Source organism: Phyllostomus discolor, chromosome 12 (assembly GCF_004126475.2).
Source record: "Phyllostomus discolor isolate MPI-MPIP mPhyDis1 chromosome 12, mPhyDis1.pri.v3, whole genome shotgun sequence".
NCBI lineage: Eukaryota > Metazoa > Chordata > Mammalia > Chiroptera > Phyllostomidae > Phyllostomus > Phyllostomus discolor.
The window spans coordinates 52,986,953-53,004,353 of record NC_040914.2 but is presented as its reverse complement, the minus strand read 5'-3'; the positions used below and the strand labels follow the sequence as shown (position 1 = coordinate 53,004,353).

Sequence of the window (17,401 nt, the reverse complement as noted above, 5' to 3'; positions counted from 1 at the left end):
AAATTGATTTTAGAGAGAGGAAAGGTGGGTAGGTGGCGGTAGGGGGGGTGGAGAGAGAGTGGGGGGGGGAGAGAGAGAAATAGATAGATATCAATTTGTTTTCCACTTTTACCCATTCATTGGTTGCTTCTTGCAGGCGCCCGGACCAGGGATCATCGAACCTGCAACCTTGGCGTATTCGGACGGATGCTCTAACCCACTGAGCCACCCGGCAGGGCCGGGGGGGATTCTCTATCTGCCACCTACAGCCTGGCCCCCCAGCCCCGCAGTGTCCGTGGCCCAGTCGGATCCCTCCTGCCCTCTTTCCTGCCAGAACAAAGCCCGAGGGCGAGAGACTCAGGGATACAGACAAACATTCTCTTTATTGAGCTACACATGGATTTTCCATTAGTCAGAGAAGTAGACTGGCAGTGTGTAAGATATCACGGAGACCTCACCGGTTGGGAATAGAAAGGCTTAGAAAGACCCGTGGGCTTTTTTTTTCTTTTTTCCTTTTTTTTTTCCAAGTTTTTTTGTTTTTCTGTATTTTTTAATGTTTTGTGTTTTGTCTTTTTTGCCTCCTCTTTATCTGAAATGGCTGTGACTGGTCTTCGGCAAATGTTAAGTCTTAAAAGTAAAACCATGGAGGGGGGCGGGGTTTGAGCACGAGGCAAACAAAGGAGAGAGGACAAGGACTGGTCATGAAAACTGGCTTTCATGTAAACACGACATTCCATCTTTTTTTTTTACATTTTTGTGTTTTTTTTTCTTTTCCATCTCATGGCATTTAAAAAAATGTGTGGTGTTTGTTTTTTTTTCTTTTTATCTGTAGCACGATCATCCCCACGTGAGAAAGAGCGGACACAGGCCACTGAAACGGAGGAGGAGACGGAGGAGGAGATGGAGGCCGAGGGGCGGGCACACGGGGTGGTGGGGGCGGCATCCGAGTGAGGGACGGAGAGGCGGGGTCGGAGAGGGAGAAAGACCGCAGCCCCGACCCCCAGAGACTGTGGAAGCTGACCCGGTGTGTGGTACCTAGGGCTCATCGGGACGGAAATAAAAACCAACTAAAAACCTGATAGAGGGTGTCTGTGGAAAGGGGGCTGGCGGGGAAATAGTTTTCTAGAGGGCTCTGTTTATATGCATGATCCGGATTCTTTTTGGCAGCTATGGGCCGTGAGAGCTGTGCTTTTTCTATACAAAACTGGGGTTAGCGTGTGGCTGGAGTGGCTGGGCTGGGGCCGGGGTGTGAGTGGCGTGGGGGGCTGGCCCCGCCCCCTCCGCCACGCGATGAGGGGGGTGGAGGTGCAGGTGCATGTTTCTTTAATCCCCGCCACCCGCCCCCCCCTCAAAAAAAAGAGAAAGAAATATGGATGTCATGGTGAGTTTTCCATGTTCCTTTTAAGCTACAAAGCATGTGAGAAATGTTCTTTTTTTTTTTCCTTTCAAATTCTAAATGTAAAGACTCAACTAAAACCGGATTCTACAGCATTCTACAGAAATACACAGCCGTCAGTCACTCTGGGGTCGTAGGTTAGACAGGGGCTGGGCACAGAAAGGCTGTGTGTCTTACAAAGGCCAAAAGGTCATGCTACCAGGAGATCAAGGTCAACAGCAGAGAGTCCGTGAAGCAGTCTGTAGAGAGAGAGATAAGGGGTCCAGTCTGACCACTTTCTTGGATTTGAGAAACCAACCAACCAACCAACAAACCCTGGCACGCTTCTCCTCGTGGTGGGGCGGGGCGGGGCGGGGTGGGGTGGGCAGCATCGAGGGGCGAGCAGAACCCCAAGGACAGCCCAGCCCAGGCCCCTGGAGGCCTGTCCTTGGGGCCCTGACCTGTCCAGCCCTCCCCCTGGCCCCTGCTGTCCCCTTGGCCCCATCTCTTCCCTTCTCTCTACGTGCCCTGCGGGTCCCCTCCCCTCAGCCGCTTTCAGAAAGCACACCGCCTCTCCCTTTCCTGACCCGTGCCAGTGTGGAGAAAGAACCAAGGAGACAGTGGGCTGGTCGGAGCAGGTTCTTCTAAGTTCTCGAAATTTCACCACCACTACAACCCCCCCCAAAAACGGGCAGCGTCCTTGGTGTTCCTGTGGTTGTTGGGGGGTAGGGCCCGGAGGTGGGCAGGGTGTTGGCCATTTCGTGGAGGGTTTTGGGGTTCGCACAAGAGCAGGATGGGCTGAGGGCGCCCGGCCTCGGAGCTGGAGGCAGCGAGATGGGCCAGGCCCCCGCCAGGGCCCCCTGCCTCCCCTACTCGCAGAAACGGGCCTCAGAGAGGGACACCCCGGGGCAGCTCTCACAAGGACAGCCCCCCCCCCGAGCGAGCACACCCGCCGCCACGTGTGTGAGTGTGTGTGTGCACGCTCACGTGCTGACCCGGGAACGCCTTCACCTACGGGGTGGTGGTCAGTTCTGTCTGAAGCTCTTTCTAGTACAAACTAAAAAGAATTTTTAATAGATATTTTTATATATATAATGTTTTGTTACGCCTCTTTGAAGTTTATTTACCAACTTGCATTTGTGTGTGTGCGTGTGTGAGTGTGTGTGTGTGCGTGTGCAAGCTGTTCTGTGAGTGCCGGAGTCATTACCAAACAGGTTGCTATACAGGACGAGAGGTCAGTACAAGCCGCAGCCCCGGAGGTTGTTGGCAATGATGATGTCGGTGACGGCGTCGAACACCACCTGGATGTTATTCGTGTCTGTGGCACAAGTCATGTGACAATAAATTTCTTTGTTGGGCGAGCGGTTTTTGCTTTCGAATTGTGCTTGGATGTAGGCGGCTGCGTCTTCATAGGTGTTGGGGCCTGTAACAACAAGGACAGGGGGAGGCCCCGGTGAGAGCCGGGGGCACGGCTTGGGGGCCCCGAGGCAACACAGGTGGGCCGTGGCGTCTTCCAGGAAGCAGAGGAGACCGGCTGCAATGGAGCAGGCCGCACCTGAGCCTCCCGCTCTGGGGTGTGGCTGCAGTTTACATTGGAACCACCTGGGCTCGGTGCTGGCCTGGCTTCTGACCTGCTAAGGTCATCCTGTCTGTCTGCACACTGGAGGGAGCCAGGAGCCCCAGGGGGACAGTGGCCACAGAAGGTCCATTTTGCCTTCTAGGTGAGCACACTGAGGCTCCGCCCGGGTCTGCCCTCCACAACAACACTCACCCCTAAACCAGTCCCGCTGCTTCCGATCAACTGACACAGTGACATCCAGGGAAGAGCTCCTGGCAGGGCGGGACCCAGGGCTCCCGGTGACCAGGGCGTGCTGGGTGTCGAGTTGGACCTGCACTGCTTCCTGGGTCGGGCATGACCCTACACAGCCCTCACTCTTAGGCGAGTGGCCCAGACTTGGGGAGGGCACTGGTACCCCCGGGTGGGAAGCCAAAGGTGCTAGCAGCCTGTGCAATACCCACTAGGCACCACCGTCCCCCCACAATTCCTCGTCCGTCCCCTTGATCCTGACCGAGGCCTTGTGGGGACATCTGTGGGTGATGCAAGGACAGTTTTTTAATCAGCTGCACCCTGAACCCTTGTGGCTCTGCCCTTTGGACAACTTCCAAACACCGTAACCTGGGCACCAACACAGAATTGCCTGAAAGTCCATTGAGGGAGATGCCCGATTCCCCTCGGGGCCCCTGGGGTCCGGCCAGCTCGGAACCAACACACTCGGGCTTCGAGGGCGTGGGGTGGTACCCCCTGGCCCACCAGCCCTGCCCCATGCTCGGGCGGCTGGGTGTGAGCCCCACGGGGAGGCGGGGCTCGGGCTGCCGGAAGGCCTCTGCAGCCAGAGCAGTGAGTGTGAGGGGCTGGGGGGAGGTGGGGGGACGTCCCTGGGATGGGGGACAGGATGGAGACCGGCTCCGGACAGCCCGCAGGGCAGAACCTCCTCGGCCCCGCTGTGGGCCGGGCACCGAGAGCGCTCAGTGGTGAGTCTGTAGTGCAGCCACCAACCAAGGTGGTGGCCGCGCACAGGCTGGACACAGCGCCAGAGGGGACCCCATCCGGGAGCTTCCTGTCCCAAGGGTGCCAAAGCGGGGCGCCAATGGGGGTGAAAGCGCCTGGGAGTGACTCCAGGACCCCACCCCCACCACCTGCCCCCTGCCCCTTCAGCCTGCTTGGTGTCTTCCGCAAGCCTTGGCACCCCCCGGGGCTACTTCACGGCTGGTGATTTGTCATCCACTCTGGTGACACTTGAACTCGACTATGACGTGGTGGTGGGCCCCTCTGGATGCCCTGGAGAACTCGAATGTCTCCCGAATTCAGACTGACTTTCTCCGGGGGTGGCAATGCCTCTCCCTGCTTAGCGGTGAGACTGGCTGCTACCTGGGCCCCGCCCCGCATGGGCTCCAGTGGGGCTGGGTCCCTGGGGGCAAGGACGGAGGACAGATGAGCCTTAGGGTAGGGCCTGCCCAGGCTTCTGGCTGCTGAGTCACCCGTGGGTCACCATGACTTTCTAAAGACCTGACCTGGGCCTTCGGGGCGCCTTGCTGAGGCTGGGAGAGCGCCCAGCAGTGTGGCTGCTTACAGGCTGGGCCCTCCTAGGCCCCGGGGACCTTGGGGGCCTGCCCCATGCCGCCCTGCAGAGGGTGCCCCTCGCATGGCCGATCCCCGTCCTCAGAGTCACACCTCAGCGGCCACCCCGCACTGCAGGTCCTCCCCTCCCTCCGGTGGTGTCCGAGGTGCAGGTGGGCCGGCTCCAGGGGCTGCCCTGGTCCCCTGCCTGCCCACACTGCAGGTGGGCGGGAGCCTTGCTGATTGACAAGCAGCAAACAAACACCAGGGAGGAGACGGGCTGTGCTGAGAACGAGCCACGGGCCGGTCTCCATACCCACGGGGGAGAAGGCAGAGGGCAAGCGTCCACCTGTTCTGGAGCCTGGCTGGTTCAGGGACCTGTGTGGCCCTGGGAGCTGAGCCCATACCCTCCTCTCCCTTGGGGCCGCCGGCAGGTGGCTCTTGGCTGAGCCAACCTGTGACTCATCCTCCACTGCAGGGTGCAAAGGCCTCCCCCCCATGCTCCCCAGGCCCCAGAGGGGCAAAGGCTGGGCTCTGGCATCTCAGCAGCACCGTGATGGCCATCCCTCCGCCCCCTCTGCCCAGCTGGAACGAGCCTCACTGAGTGAGAGGGCCGCCCTGGTGAAGACGGGGGAGAGGAAGGAGCGGGAGAAGAGGCTTGGAGAGAGCTGGGGTGGTTGGATCTGGGGAGAGACCGGGGTGGGGGAAGAGGAGGAGGACACAGGTGCAGGGGGTGTGAGGTTCTGGCGGGGCCCAGGCAGGGCCCCGAGGATAGAGAAAGCAGGTGGGACCACTGATGGGCCACGTGCCCACCCTTTCTAATCAGGCCCAGGTGCTATGGGGCCAGCACTGCCCCGGGCAGGGCACGGGGTAGCCCCTCGGGAGGCAGGACCTGCCTTCTAGCGGTGACGAGGGTGAGAGGGAGCCTGTGTCCTGTTCTGTCTCCTGACCCCTCCATGTCACTCCCAAGTCACCCGGTCACAACGTGTGGACCAGAGGGTCCACCCCCCACCACACCTGGGTCGCACCCTGGCGTTTTCCTCTGCACACCCTGCCAGACTCCCACGGTGACCATGTGGTGGCCCCACACCAGCCAGTGCTGGCCTGGCGGCCTGGTCCCTGGGCCACTGCCGGCAGCGGGTGTCTCTGGGTCACGCCTCTGGAGGTGATGCAGGTCCCGGGCAGGGTGGGGCTTCCTCCTGCACAGGGCCCCATAGAAACACCCACCTGTGTACTCGGGAAAGCAGATGGTCAAAGGTGACTTCTTGATCTTCTCCCCAAAGAGATCTTTCTTGTTGAGGAAGAGAATGATGGAGGTATCGATGAAGAACTTGTTGTTGCAGATGGAGTCGAAGAGCATGAGAGACTCGTGCATGCGGTTCTGCGGGCGGCGGGGGAGAGAGCGGGGGAGACAGCGCGGGGGAGACACGGAGACAGGGAGAGAGAAGAGAGAGTTAGGCTTGAGAGGGCGGAGCTGGGCTACTCGGCAGCTCCGGGCGGGGGGGCTCCCAAGCCCCCCTGTGGCTCCTCGGCAGGCTGACGGGTAGAGCTGTCACCTGCCACAGGGCACAGGCCTCCGAGCCCCAGTCTTCAGACCTGTCTGCACCCCTCGCCTGGGGGCCAGCGGCAGAGGTTGGCCCAGTGGTCAGCCCAGAGGCTGGGCTTTGGCCCTTCCTGTCCAGACCTCTCTTCCTGAGCCCAGTCTGGGGGTGGGGTGTCCTCAGGGAAGGGTGAGAGACTCAGGGAGGTCACGCCTTGGGGTCGGGGGGATGCCTGCAGGAGTTCCGGGGGACTGGCCACAGTCCTCTGCTGGGTCACACTCAGCCAGGTCCGACCCCGCAGGGAGGTTTCAGCCATGAAGGCGGGAAGCACTGCCCGGTACACGGGAGTCTGGTGAGCACACGAGCGTGCGGGGCAGGCCCTCCCCACGGAGCAGGACCCTGTGGGCACAGCCCTTCTTCCCTGGGCAGGGCCTGACGGTCCGCCGTGGGAAGCCAGGCAGCTCGGGGGGAGCATGTGTCGCTGTGAACGGACCCCATCTGCCCGGGAAGGTGACTTCCAGAGCTGCAGCCCCCTGGGGGAAGGGACAGCTGTCCTGCCCTGGCCCTGGGAACTCGCCTGCCCCAAACCCAGCTCCCTGGGTCTCCAGCTCAAGCCCAGAAGTGGTTCCGGGCTAGTCTCCCTCCGAAGTCAGAACACTGCACCAAACCAGAGGCAAGAGCGGACAGCCGGGGGCGGGGGCATCGCTGGGCCTTATTCACCGGGGAGGGCTCGTCCCCCTGGGTGGGTGCGCGGGTGAGGTGCCAGGCCCCACTGCGCCCAGCACTGCACCTGCCTCCTGTCGTTTGATCTCACTGACCCTTAGGGGCACCGAGAGGTGACACGCAGCAGGGACCCTGCACCTGGCCTGGGCCAGCTCCAGAGCTCCGGCTGTGCAGTGGGCCCCCGGGTTGGGGGCGCCTTGCAGCGAGTGCGGAGAGGAGGGCAGATCCAAGGGCAGGGGGGATGGGTGCTGCAGAGACGGGGCGCCGGCACTGAGACCCCCCTCCACGGCCCGAGTGCGGACTGGAACCCGCCACCAAGGAGCCCAGAGCACGCAGCATGTCCCGACAAGCTTCCCGGAGAAAACAGAGGCGAGAATACAGTCGAAATGGGAGACGGCACCACTTGAGAGAAGAGGAGGAAGCCAGGAGGGTCAGAGCCAGACAGCAGCCCCCCGCCCAGTGCCTGCCCGCCCCAGACTCCAGCAGAGCAGAGCTCTCTGCTCCCAGTGGGAGGCCTGTGTCCACACGGCCCTGCGCGGTGGCCTGGCCGGCACCAAGCACGCTGGGGGAAGGCCGGCCTCGGCCCTCCTGGCAGTCCTGGGCAGTGGGCAGGGTGGCCGGCCGCCCGGAGCCCTCCTGTGCCCAGCAGGCGTGCCCCTCCACCAGGCGGCCTGCAGGCCCGGCCCCAGGCCCCGGCTCCCACGGGTGTGCCTGGCGGAACTGTGGGCACCGACACAACACACCACACTCACGCTAGAGAAAGCTGGCACTTTTTATTAACGGTAGGTGACTAATAAATACATTACTGCAGCCCATAAGTTATTACAATGACTAGAGATTTATTAAACCCACAAGTCGCTCTACTTACAAAATTACAGTTAATTGGGTGGGGGGTGGAGGAGGGGCGGAGAGGGGGCCTACTGAGACTAAGATGGAAGGTTTGCTGGGGAGGGAGGGGCGCCCACGCCCGCCCTGCCTGGGACGGGGGAGGGGAGCGGAGAGGCGGCAGTGGTCGGGGGAGGAGGCCTGGGGGGCAGAGGACACAGGCAGTGGGCACCGAGGCAGAGCCAGGGCAGCCGGAGAGACAGGGATGGGAGGGCCTGGCTGCAGGATTGCAAGGTGGGGGGAGGAGTGCGGGAAGGAGAGGAGGGGCTACAGGGGTTGGGGTGTGTGGAGCTGCTGGCTCTGCTAAGAAAGAGGTGTCTCCATGCTGCTGGTTTTGGCACACTGGGCCTGGGGGTGAAACCTGTCCCTGCAGGGGGCCCCCTCTGACCAAGGGGGCCAGGGACTGAGGACGGTGGGGGGCTTCCCTCTGCTGCTGCCTCGACCAGTCCCTGCCTTGATGGGGGCCTTCATGTGGCCGCGGTGGGGTCTGTCTGGAGCCCCAGGAGCCCCCAGAGGGAAGGCCCCCCCACCATGCCTCACTGGGGGGTGGGAAACTTGACCACCATCACAGGGCACAGCCTGCACGTTGGCCCGGTTTCCCGGTCTGGCTAATACGGCCAGTCTCACAGCCCTGAGCTGCTGGGACCCTCACTGTGAAGGTGCGTGGGCCGAGACGGGGGACTGTCTGGGGGTGCTGGCCTGTGGCACCTCGGACTGAGTCCCTGGTAGCCGCAGACCTCCATTCCTGACATCTGCCAGGCTGTGCCTGAGGCTTCCAGAAGAGGCTCAGAGAAGAGCAGGGGCAGTGGGAGAGGCTCGGTGTGCCAGGCTTCTCGAGGAGGGGCCGGGCAGGCCCCCGCCCGGTCTGGAGGAGGGAGACTGAGGCCCGGATGTTGGTGGGTTCCTTACTGAGGGGTGCAGGGGCCGGACCAAGGGGAAGGGGAGGGTCCGGAAGGAGGAAGAACCAGCGGAGCCGGCCACACCTGGCCTACGCTGTGAGTGCATTAGGATGGAGCAGGGGGGTAAGCACCCCCCTCAACTTGTCTTGGCAGAATGGAGGGGTGCAGAGGGCCTGGTTTTGGAGCCTCTGGGTGGCGTGTGCACTGGTGGCTGCTGCCTGCCGGGGGTGCTGTGAGGACTCGCTGCCGTGGGCCCTGTCCTGCCCCCGGCTCCCGCCAGTGGGGCGCGGAGATGGGCTGGGAGGCAGCGCTGCCTCCTGGCACTGGGTGCGGTGGTGGCTCCCTGCCTGGGCTCTGCCCCTGCTCCCTGGTGCAAACACGTGGCCACAGGCCCTCAGGCTCTGCTGGGGCCAGAGCAGACAGGAAGGGCCGGGGCACTTGGCATTAGGCTCCTGTGGGAGGCGGCCCCAGACCCAGAAGGTCAAAGCTGTTGGAGAGGGGCCCAGAGCCCATGCCATCCCCAGACTGGAGTCCACAGGCTCAACAGCGCCCCTCCTGGGGCCTCTGGCGCTGCCCCGCAGCCCTGCCGGGTCTGAGAGCCTGGGGGCCGCTCTCGGTTCTCCGTGCCAAGGCCAAGGCCTGGCTCTCGTGGGGGCATTTGGGGCAGGGCACCGAGCTCGCCCACGGGCATCGGGGTGGCGGGCACACTTTCCACGGGTTTGGCAAAGAGGACCTCCTAGAAGTCAGTTTCCTTCCCCTTGGCCGGCCATGTCAGGGCCACTCAGAGAGTTGAAGCATGGCCCCCAAACACAGGCCACCCAAGGCACGCCGCTCGCAACATCTCCCCCGTACCCACGACGGAGCCAAAACTCATCTGCCACCTTAGCTGTCACTCCCCAGGGTGGCGCCGTCCGTGACAACAGGCGTGGGCGACGCAGTGAGCGGTGAGGGCATTCGGCCCCAAGTCCCCAATACCCCCTCTTTGAGGGTTTACGCTAGACAACCATGGGCACCGAGGGCTGGAGGCCCAGAGCAGCGCGAGAAGCGGGACGGAGTGTGGGGGAGAGAGGGCAGCCCGGAGCGGAGCGGGAGGGGCAGGAAGGCCCCAGGCAACCCGCTCCCCCGGACTCCGCTGCCCCTGCCAGCGAGGGCGGGGCCTGCAGGGCATGCCTTCCTCCGCCTGAGGTGGGCTTGGCCACCTCCCCCTTCTTGCTGCTGCGTTTGAGTCTGGGGTCCCGGGGCAGAAGTAGGGGCACAGTTGGCAACCCCAGAGGTGACAACGCTGGGAAATGACGGCGATGTCTCCCGTGTCGGGCAAAATGGCAGACCTGGGCCGGGCTGCCCGTGATGGCGTGGAGGCTGTTGGCTCCAGGGGCCGGGCTCTGCCAGGGCCTGGCCCGGCCCACGGGCAGCCCACAGGTGAAAGGAGTGAGCGGACCGGGCTGGCTGCCCGTGACTTCCCACAAGGCCGGGCCGCAGCAGGAGAGCCGGACGGCGGAGGGGCTCTCCCGGGGGCACCCAGCCTGCCGGCGTCGGGCTCCGGGGGCTGGGCTTCGGGTCTCCCGTGTGCCGTGCAGAGCCGAGGGCCTGCTGGACCCAGGCAGCCCAGAGCGGCTGGCAGGGGCTCTTTCCGGGGCTCCAGGGCAGCCAGGGGGTGGCCTTGGGAGTTCGGAGTCCAAGGGTGTGGCCTGGCCCTGGGAGAGAGTGTCAGCACCCAGGTCGGGGCTGGAAGAGCAGAGGGCTTGGGGAGAGAGCCAGAGACCCCTCCAAGGGCCGCCCCCTCGCTTCCCTTGGGCACGTGTGGCTCCCCAGGCAGAGCCCGTCACGCAGCACGCAGGGTCTGCTGGGCTGCCGGCGCCAGGCCTGGGTCGTGGGAAGTCATCCACCCGCCCGCTGCTGCTCGGGAATCTCCCAAAGCCCCTCCAAGGGCTCCGAGGACTCTCTCTATAAAAGCGGGGGCAGGTGTACGTGTGAGGCAGCGTGGGGGGCCCTGGCAGTGCCCCACAGCCCTCCTCTGTGCCCAGGGCCTGCAGGACCAAGGGCTGGGGACACTCCCCCACCGTTTCTTCACTGAGACCAAATGAGGCTGTATATTGGCCGCATCCACACCCCCAGCCTCCCCAACAACAGAACCTCCACCCGGCCCCTGCCGGTTCGAGTTGGATTCACTGCAAATTCAAGAAGAAAATGCTGGGCCACTGACACCCGCAGCTGCTGCCGGAGACCAGGTGACGGGGAAAGGTAGACGGGTCACCCTTGGGCCTGCAAGGATGAGGCGTGAGGCCCTGTGGCAGTCGACACAGGGCTACTTCCCCTCAGCACCCCTCCCCCCAATCTCGCACCCTCTCCTTGACCCTGCCCAGGCACTGTGGGACTCAGGGCTTCCCCGCATGGACCACAGGCTGCTGCAATACTTCGTCGGTCACAGAACCGTTCCCCAACCCGTGAGCCCCCCAGGAGGGCTGCCAGGAGCCCCAAGGGTATGCAAGGAAGGACACCCCAGAGGGAGAAGGCAGGGTTTCCGCCGGGGCTGAGATCCGTGGGGAGGGAGGCGAGAGGCACTTGTTGCTGAGGTCTGAGCCCTTGGACCCACGCGTCCTGGGCCCAGTCCCACCCTGGCTTTTGGTGACGGAGCCACCCCACCCAGAGAGACCCCAGGAAAAGCTGAGCGGTGACTCCCACAGCCCCCCCCCCCCGCCCCAGCCCCCTGCCCCAAGGCCACCCCTACCCCCTGCACAACCCCAGAAGGCAGGAGGAGTCCTTGGGACTTTGAGTGTGAGTCACCAAGTGCAGGGGGTGCCCATTCTGGGCCACACGGTGGCCTTGGCCCCACACCCCCTCGCCCCAAGAGTGAATGCTCAGAGACAGAGCTGGAGCCGAGGCCAGTGAGCTGCAGGCGGGCAGCGAGCGCCCGGCCCAGGGCCGTGCGGGTACACAGCACCCTGCCCGGCCCCGGTTACCACCCGCTCTGCTGCAGGGGGCGGGGCGGCCGTGGAGGACGCTCCCTCCTCCCGCCTTGGTGCCGGCCCCTATGCTTCTCTGTCAAGTGCCTGAGAGGTGCCGGGCTCTGGTTCCGGAGTGGGGGTGGGGGGCGGCAGGCTGGGCAGTGCGGTGGGCGGCTGGGAGGCAAGGCCGGGGCTCAGTAGAGGCCGCAGCCCCGCAGGTTTTTGGCGATGATGACGTCCGTCACGGCGTCGAAGACAAACTGGATGTTGTTGGTGTCAGTGGCACAGGTGACGTGGGTGTAGACCTCCTTGTGGGCAGACTTGTTCTTGCTCTCGTACTGGGCCTGGATGTACGCCACGGCTTCCGTGAAGGCGCTGGGGCCTGCGGGGGGAGCCGGGAGGGGCAGGTGAGGCGAGGCCGCGGTCCGGGGGCCCCTCGGTGACAACCTGAAGGAGGAAGCTGGCGGGGCGAGGGAACCTGAACCACTGCACTCCATCAATAGCCAGCCATGAAGCCAAGTTCATGGCCCACACAGTTTGAGAATCAGGAAAGAAAGTGTCAAACCTCACTGCCTAACCCTTGCCTGTATTAAGGATGAGCAGCGGTTCATGAAACTCCTGCTTCCCTTTGTTGTAGGCCCCTGACTCCTCACGCAACTGTGCTTCCCTTTTGTGGGCCCTGCTCAGGCCAGCGGGGACCGGCCCCTAACGGTGCACACCCCACCGGCAGCCCTCCCCTGTCCGTGACCCCTCGGGGCAGACCGAGGTGGGCGGAGACTGCGTGGTGCCTGTGAGCCTCCCTGGCCTCCTCTCCTCACCCCTCCGCTTTCCCAGGCTCACTGTCCCGGGACTAAGCATGGTCTTGCTCCCCGACTAGCTGCCTTTCCCGGGGTGCGCCAGGTCGCTCTGCTTCGGAGGGGCCCAGAGGGAGGGGTTCCAGGACTGCAGCTGCTGCTGGGGAAGGGGCAGGGCAGGGAAGCTCCAGGAACGGGGGCCCGGGTGCAGGCTGGGTTGCCACGGCCCTCTGTGGGAGGGCAGGAGGGGAGAGCTGGTTTTCAAAGCCATGGTGCTAAGCTGCGGTGGCCGCTGTGCACGCAGGGAGCCTGGGAGCGTTATCCCGGGAGGGGTTCCGACGCTTCGGGCCCATGGCACAGGCCACCAGGCCTGGCCCTGGGGGTTGGCCAGAGCACAGCTCTTTCCTGAGTCTGGGCTGGAGGTGGCGATGGGGCCTACAGGTGATCATGCGGGCAGCGTCAGCCCAGAACCGGCCTGTGACTGACCTGCCCACCTGTTTCTGCTGCCTAATAGGCCACAGCTGAGGCCAACTAGGGAGGGATCCACAAACCCCCAGCGTGTAGCTAAGGGGAGGCTGGCTGGTGGGTGCAAGGGCTGCTGGGCCCCGTCCGCTTCTGGCTGCTCGCTGCTGGCGGCCTGACCCCGAGGAAGAGGCGATAGGCAAGCGGGGGAGGGTGGTCAGGTGGGGGGTGCCCGCTCACCTCCCTGACCAGGCCCTAGCCATCTGGAAATGCCGGCGGGCCCCTGGGCTGCTCCGGCCACCCTGGCTGCTCCGTGGCTGTCCGCCTACCCACAGGTAGGTAAACCCATGGCCACCCCACAGAGGGGGCCCCGTCATCCTCAGTGCCCTCTGCAGGGAGGCCAGGTGGCTGCTGCCGGGGGCTCTGCCCGCTCCCGTGGGTCCCTGGAATCCCGTAACTCTGTGTGGGAGGTGCCGGGCTCTTCGCTAGTTATCACCGCAGTGGCAGCAGTGACGGCGACGTTCACTGAGCACCTGCTCTGCGCCAGCTGCCGGGCTTGATGCTCCACGCTCACTAGCTCGCTCGGCCCACCCCCCAGCCTCTCTGTGAGGAAGGGCTGGACAACCACGTGACTGCCCCCATCTCACAGATGTGAAGACTGAGGCACCGAGCGGTTCCGTAACCTGCTGTGAGTGGTGGAGCCAGGGGCCTGGTGGTGAGCCCCCCTCGCCGATAATCTCTGTCTGCGGGCGACCAGGCTGAGGCTCCCACAGGCTGCCGCGGTCGCACAGCCAGCCCTCCCGCCCTGCCTCCCCAGGGGTGCCTTCGGTTTCGGGTGGGATTCTCTGCTGTCAGGCCCGGAGCATCCTTTGGGCACGGTACAGGGGGCGGAGCTCCAGACGGGGGCCTGCTCCCAGTGGGCGCCCAGTGGCCAGGCCCCTGCCGCCTTTACCTGTGTACTCGGGGAAGCAGATGGTCAGCGGGGACTTCTTGATTTTCTCCTCAAACAGGTCCTTCTTGTTGAGGAACAGGATGATGGACGTGTCCGTGAACCACTTGTTGTTGCAGATGGAGTCGAAGAGCTTCAGGGACTCGTGCATGCGGTTCTGCAACAGAGCGGAGAGGCCGGTGAGCGCCGGCGTGCGGGGCGGGCCCACCGCGGCCACCACACCGAGGGACAAGCCAAGGAGAGGTCCGCCGACACGGCCGGAGGTACCACCAGGGGACGGAGACGGAGGACCCACAGAGACAAACGGCACGTGGTCCCCTCTTCATTCCACACGCAGGCAGGGTGGGGTGCAGCAGGGCGGGCAGGGTGGGGAACGCTGCCCCCGATGGCCCCCTCCCCAGAGAGGGCTGCCTCCCTCCCCAGAGAGGGCCGACCTGGGGCGGAGCAGCGAGGCCCCGGAGGTGGCCAGCTCACGGAGAGGACATGCACCATGCACTCAGGGGCGGGGGCCGCGCCACCATCCAGCACGTCTACACGGAGCCGAGGGCCATGCAGAGTTCTCTACCGGGGTCTCATTCGGGTTCGCCAGCAGGTGGGGGTGGGGAGGTGCACGCATTCCGTTGGGGCACATTAACCGAGGACGGAGATCCTCGAATTAATCCAGAGTTGGAAGCAGACACCAGTGGGGACAGCGTCTGGGGGGTGATCTTGCTGTGGCCTTGGTGCGGTTGGGGACTGGGCTGGCTGGCTGGGCTGTGGCCAGGTGGGGGGTCGGCTTGGGCGAGCTGCGTACTGGGGCTGCTTTCTCAGCAGAGGGGCCAGAAGAACCCCGGGATGAAACCCAGCAAAGCAGGTTAAAACAGAGAGGAAGGTAAAAACCCAGCAGAAAACATGAGCGAAAGAGAGGAAAAAAAAACCCCCCGGAAAATTGGTTCAACCAGTCTCGGGGCTGGGAGGTCAAGGCCGGTCCGTCCCGGGCTCCCATGCGGGCTCACAGAGGCCACGGCCACCCGGGGGCTGCGGACTGCGTGGCTGGTGAGGAGTGGGATGCGAGAGTGGGCGGGGGCAGGCATCACAGCAAAGTCACCCGCGGGCCCTGAGGACCTGCTGCTTTCAACTCTCGGCTGGCGGTCTCCGCCGGAGGGAGGTGCCTCATACCTGCCCAGCCTGCAGGGGCCTCCCAGACTCTGCTCATGGCTTTGGCCTTGGTTTGGCAAGTTAAGGCCCTGTTGGCGGTGGTGCCAGTGGCGGTGGTGCAGCTGTGGCGGTGGGCCCAGTGCCGCCGGAGCCGCGGGCCTGGGGTGCGAGGACAGGAGGAGGCCCCGGGCTCCCAGGGTGCGGTGCACTGGGTGGCCGGCCGGTGGGGGGGCAGCCTCCATCCAGCCCCAGGACTCCCGGGTCTCGGCCAACTGTATCACCCCAGGTCAGGGAGGGATGTGCAGCGCTGACCAGAGAGGACGGCTGGGGACCAAGCGCTGGCCAGTGGGGCCTGGCTCCGGCTCTCAGGGCCGAGTGTCCGTGGTCCACGACGAGCCCGACCACTGCCGTCTCCTGAGTGGGGTCCCGAGTGCGGGTCCTGGCTCTTCACAGCCGCTCCAGAGGCTGAGTGCCCACCGTCACCATGTGAAGGAGCAGGAAGTGGAGCGGCTGCCACGTGACGCGGCGGCGGGGCCAGCACTGTACCCGGGGTCATATCCGTCTGGCTCCGCAGCTGCCCAGCGCGGCCACAGGTCCCAGACACACAGTTGTCGGCTTAGTTCTGCAGCCACGGTGCCGCTCCTGCTGCCCTGGGCCACGAGCTGCCGCCACCGGGGCTGTCGTCAAGCTGGAGCACCCACTCCTGCCCCCTGGAGGGGCGGCTGCCCTGTCCTGGGCCGCACCGCTGGTCCGCTTTAGGGAAGAAGGGCCCCAGGAGGAGTCCCCGGCCTGGGTCCACGTGCCTTGGCTTCCCCAAGGTCCTCTTCTCTGGCCCTCGTGAAGAAGGGCAGGACACACGGGGAGAAGGGGGGAGGTTGGGGAGTGGCGGGCCAGGAACAGGAAAGGCAGGGAGGCTGAGGAGCGTGGGGGGCAAGTGCCCCAGGACCCAAGCCCTGCCCAGCAGCAAGGGCTGGTGAGGGGTGTGTTGAGGGCTGGCATCTGCCCAGCCCCGTGGTTGATGGAGGCCTGAGGGCCACACAGCTCCGGCCTCAGGGCTGCCAGCCCCACCCCGACATCCGTCTGCTCCCACCCTGCGCTACAGAGGCGCGGGGGAGGCCATGGCCCACGGCTGACGGGCCTGGGACTGGGTCTGAGCTGTCTGCAGGCCTGGTGGGGCAGGTCCCAGGGGAGGCGCCTGCTCAGGGAGAAGGGACCTCCACTCTCCAGCCCTTTGCTTTCTTTGAAACCCACAGCCCTGCCTCCCACTCCCAGGTCCCGCAGGAAGAGATAAACCGAGTGGACGGAGCTCGGACCACAGGGCTGGCCCATCAGACCATGAACGGCGGCTCGAGAGAGCATGGTGGACCAACAGTGACCGGGGAGCTGGGGTGGCCCACGTGCACGGGTCCAAGCGCAGCCCGCGCTGTGCGTCCATCCCCGGCCCGCCCTCCGCGCTGGTGTCCTCAGATACCACACCCCGCTGCGGTCACTGAGAATGACGACGGCGTTACCAGAGAGAGCTGTGCGGCGGAGGCCCCAGGAGCCTCCCCCAGGACAAGGCAGGGCTGGGGGGCTTTGCTGATTCCCACCCCGGTGGCTCATCTCGGCCCGGAGGTGGGAGGGCAGGGTGGACAAGCCAGCACCTGGCGTGAGTCTGGGTCACCCACCCAGGCAGCGGCGCCGGCCCCAATCTGCCAAAAGTTCCCTCAGGACGGCGGCTCCTTCCCACACAGCACTGCACCCCACGTAGCCAGCACCCCAAAGCCCAACAGGTCTTCACTGCAGCCTGGGGGACCCGTGGACAGGGCTGGTGAGGAAAGAAGACCCAGAGAGAAGACAGGCCCGGCTCCAGCCTCAGTGTGACCGAGAGGCCCCGGGCTGAGGCCTGTGAGTGCTGCCGACAGACCGAGCTGGCCGTGCCACGGGCGGGACCCACAGCCCAGGGGCCCACTCCAGGGAGGTGCTGTGGGCTGGTCTCCGGTGACCCTGGGGGTGCCCCACACCAGGGCCCGCTTCCCTGGCAGGTTGTGTGAACAGGCCCCCCGCTGTGTGGCTGTAGACCAGATGGGGACTCTCAGTGGACCCCCCACTCCCCCGGGATGATCACCAGGGACAGACAGTACAACCACCAGCACGGCACGCTGTCCCTGCTCTTCACGCAGAGGCTCTCGCCCGTCACCAGTGACCCCACGGGTCCGTACTACTGTCACCCCCCTTTGACAGGTAACAGCAACTGAGGCGGAGAGGGAGCTGCCTGAATCGGGGAGCAAGCCAGGACCAGGACGGACAGATGCAGCCCCTGGCCGGGTGGACGCCCCCTCCGAGGGCAGTCTGGCCGTCCTCCGAGGCCCCAGGCCGAATACGACACACGCCAGAGGCAGGAGCCTGGGCCGGCCCCCTCCTCGGGGGGCACCACCGTCCTGCCGGCTGCCCCGCCTGCCGCCGCCCCGCACGCCTCTCCCAGCAGCAGCAGCGCGGCCGGCAGGAAGAATTGCTCTCTATTCGCCTTTCATGCGTGTTCTGCCTGAAGCACCCTCATTTCTTTTAGGGTCGGCGGCATGCGGATCCGGCCTGATGGGCTCTGGGACTCCGCC

General features: G+C 64.7%; 1 protein-coding gene across 4 annotated transcripts in view; it reads right to left on the bottom strand.

The window, feature by feature from the left end:
• Positions 1 to 343: 343 nt before the first annotated feature.
• Positions 344 to 17,401, bottom strand: part of GNAO1 (G protein subunit alpha o1) — a 128,265-nt gene continuing 111,207 nt past the window's right edge. Inside the window, exons 7-9 of one of the 4 annotated variants that reach the window (XM_028501919.2) lie at positions 5,700 to 5,853; positions 2,562 to 2,777; positions 344 to 1,614 (exon numbers count right to left, since the gene is read on the bottom strand). In XM_028501919.2, coding sequence (XP_028357720.1) covers positions 2,590 to 2,777; positions 5,700 to 5,853 — 342 coding nt within the window. In that variant the 3' untranslated portion in view covers positions 344 to 1,614; positions 2,562 to 2,589. Of the gene's footprint in view, positions 2,778 to 5,699; positions 5,854 to 10,506; positions 11,848 to 13,673; positions 13,828 to 17,401 lie in introns of those variants that run through there. The other 3 variants (XM_036011863.1, XM_028501921.2, XM_028501920.2) reach the window with 3 other exon arrangements.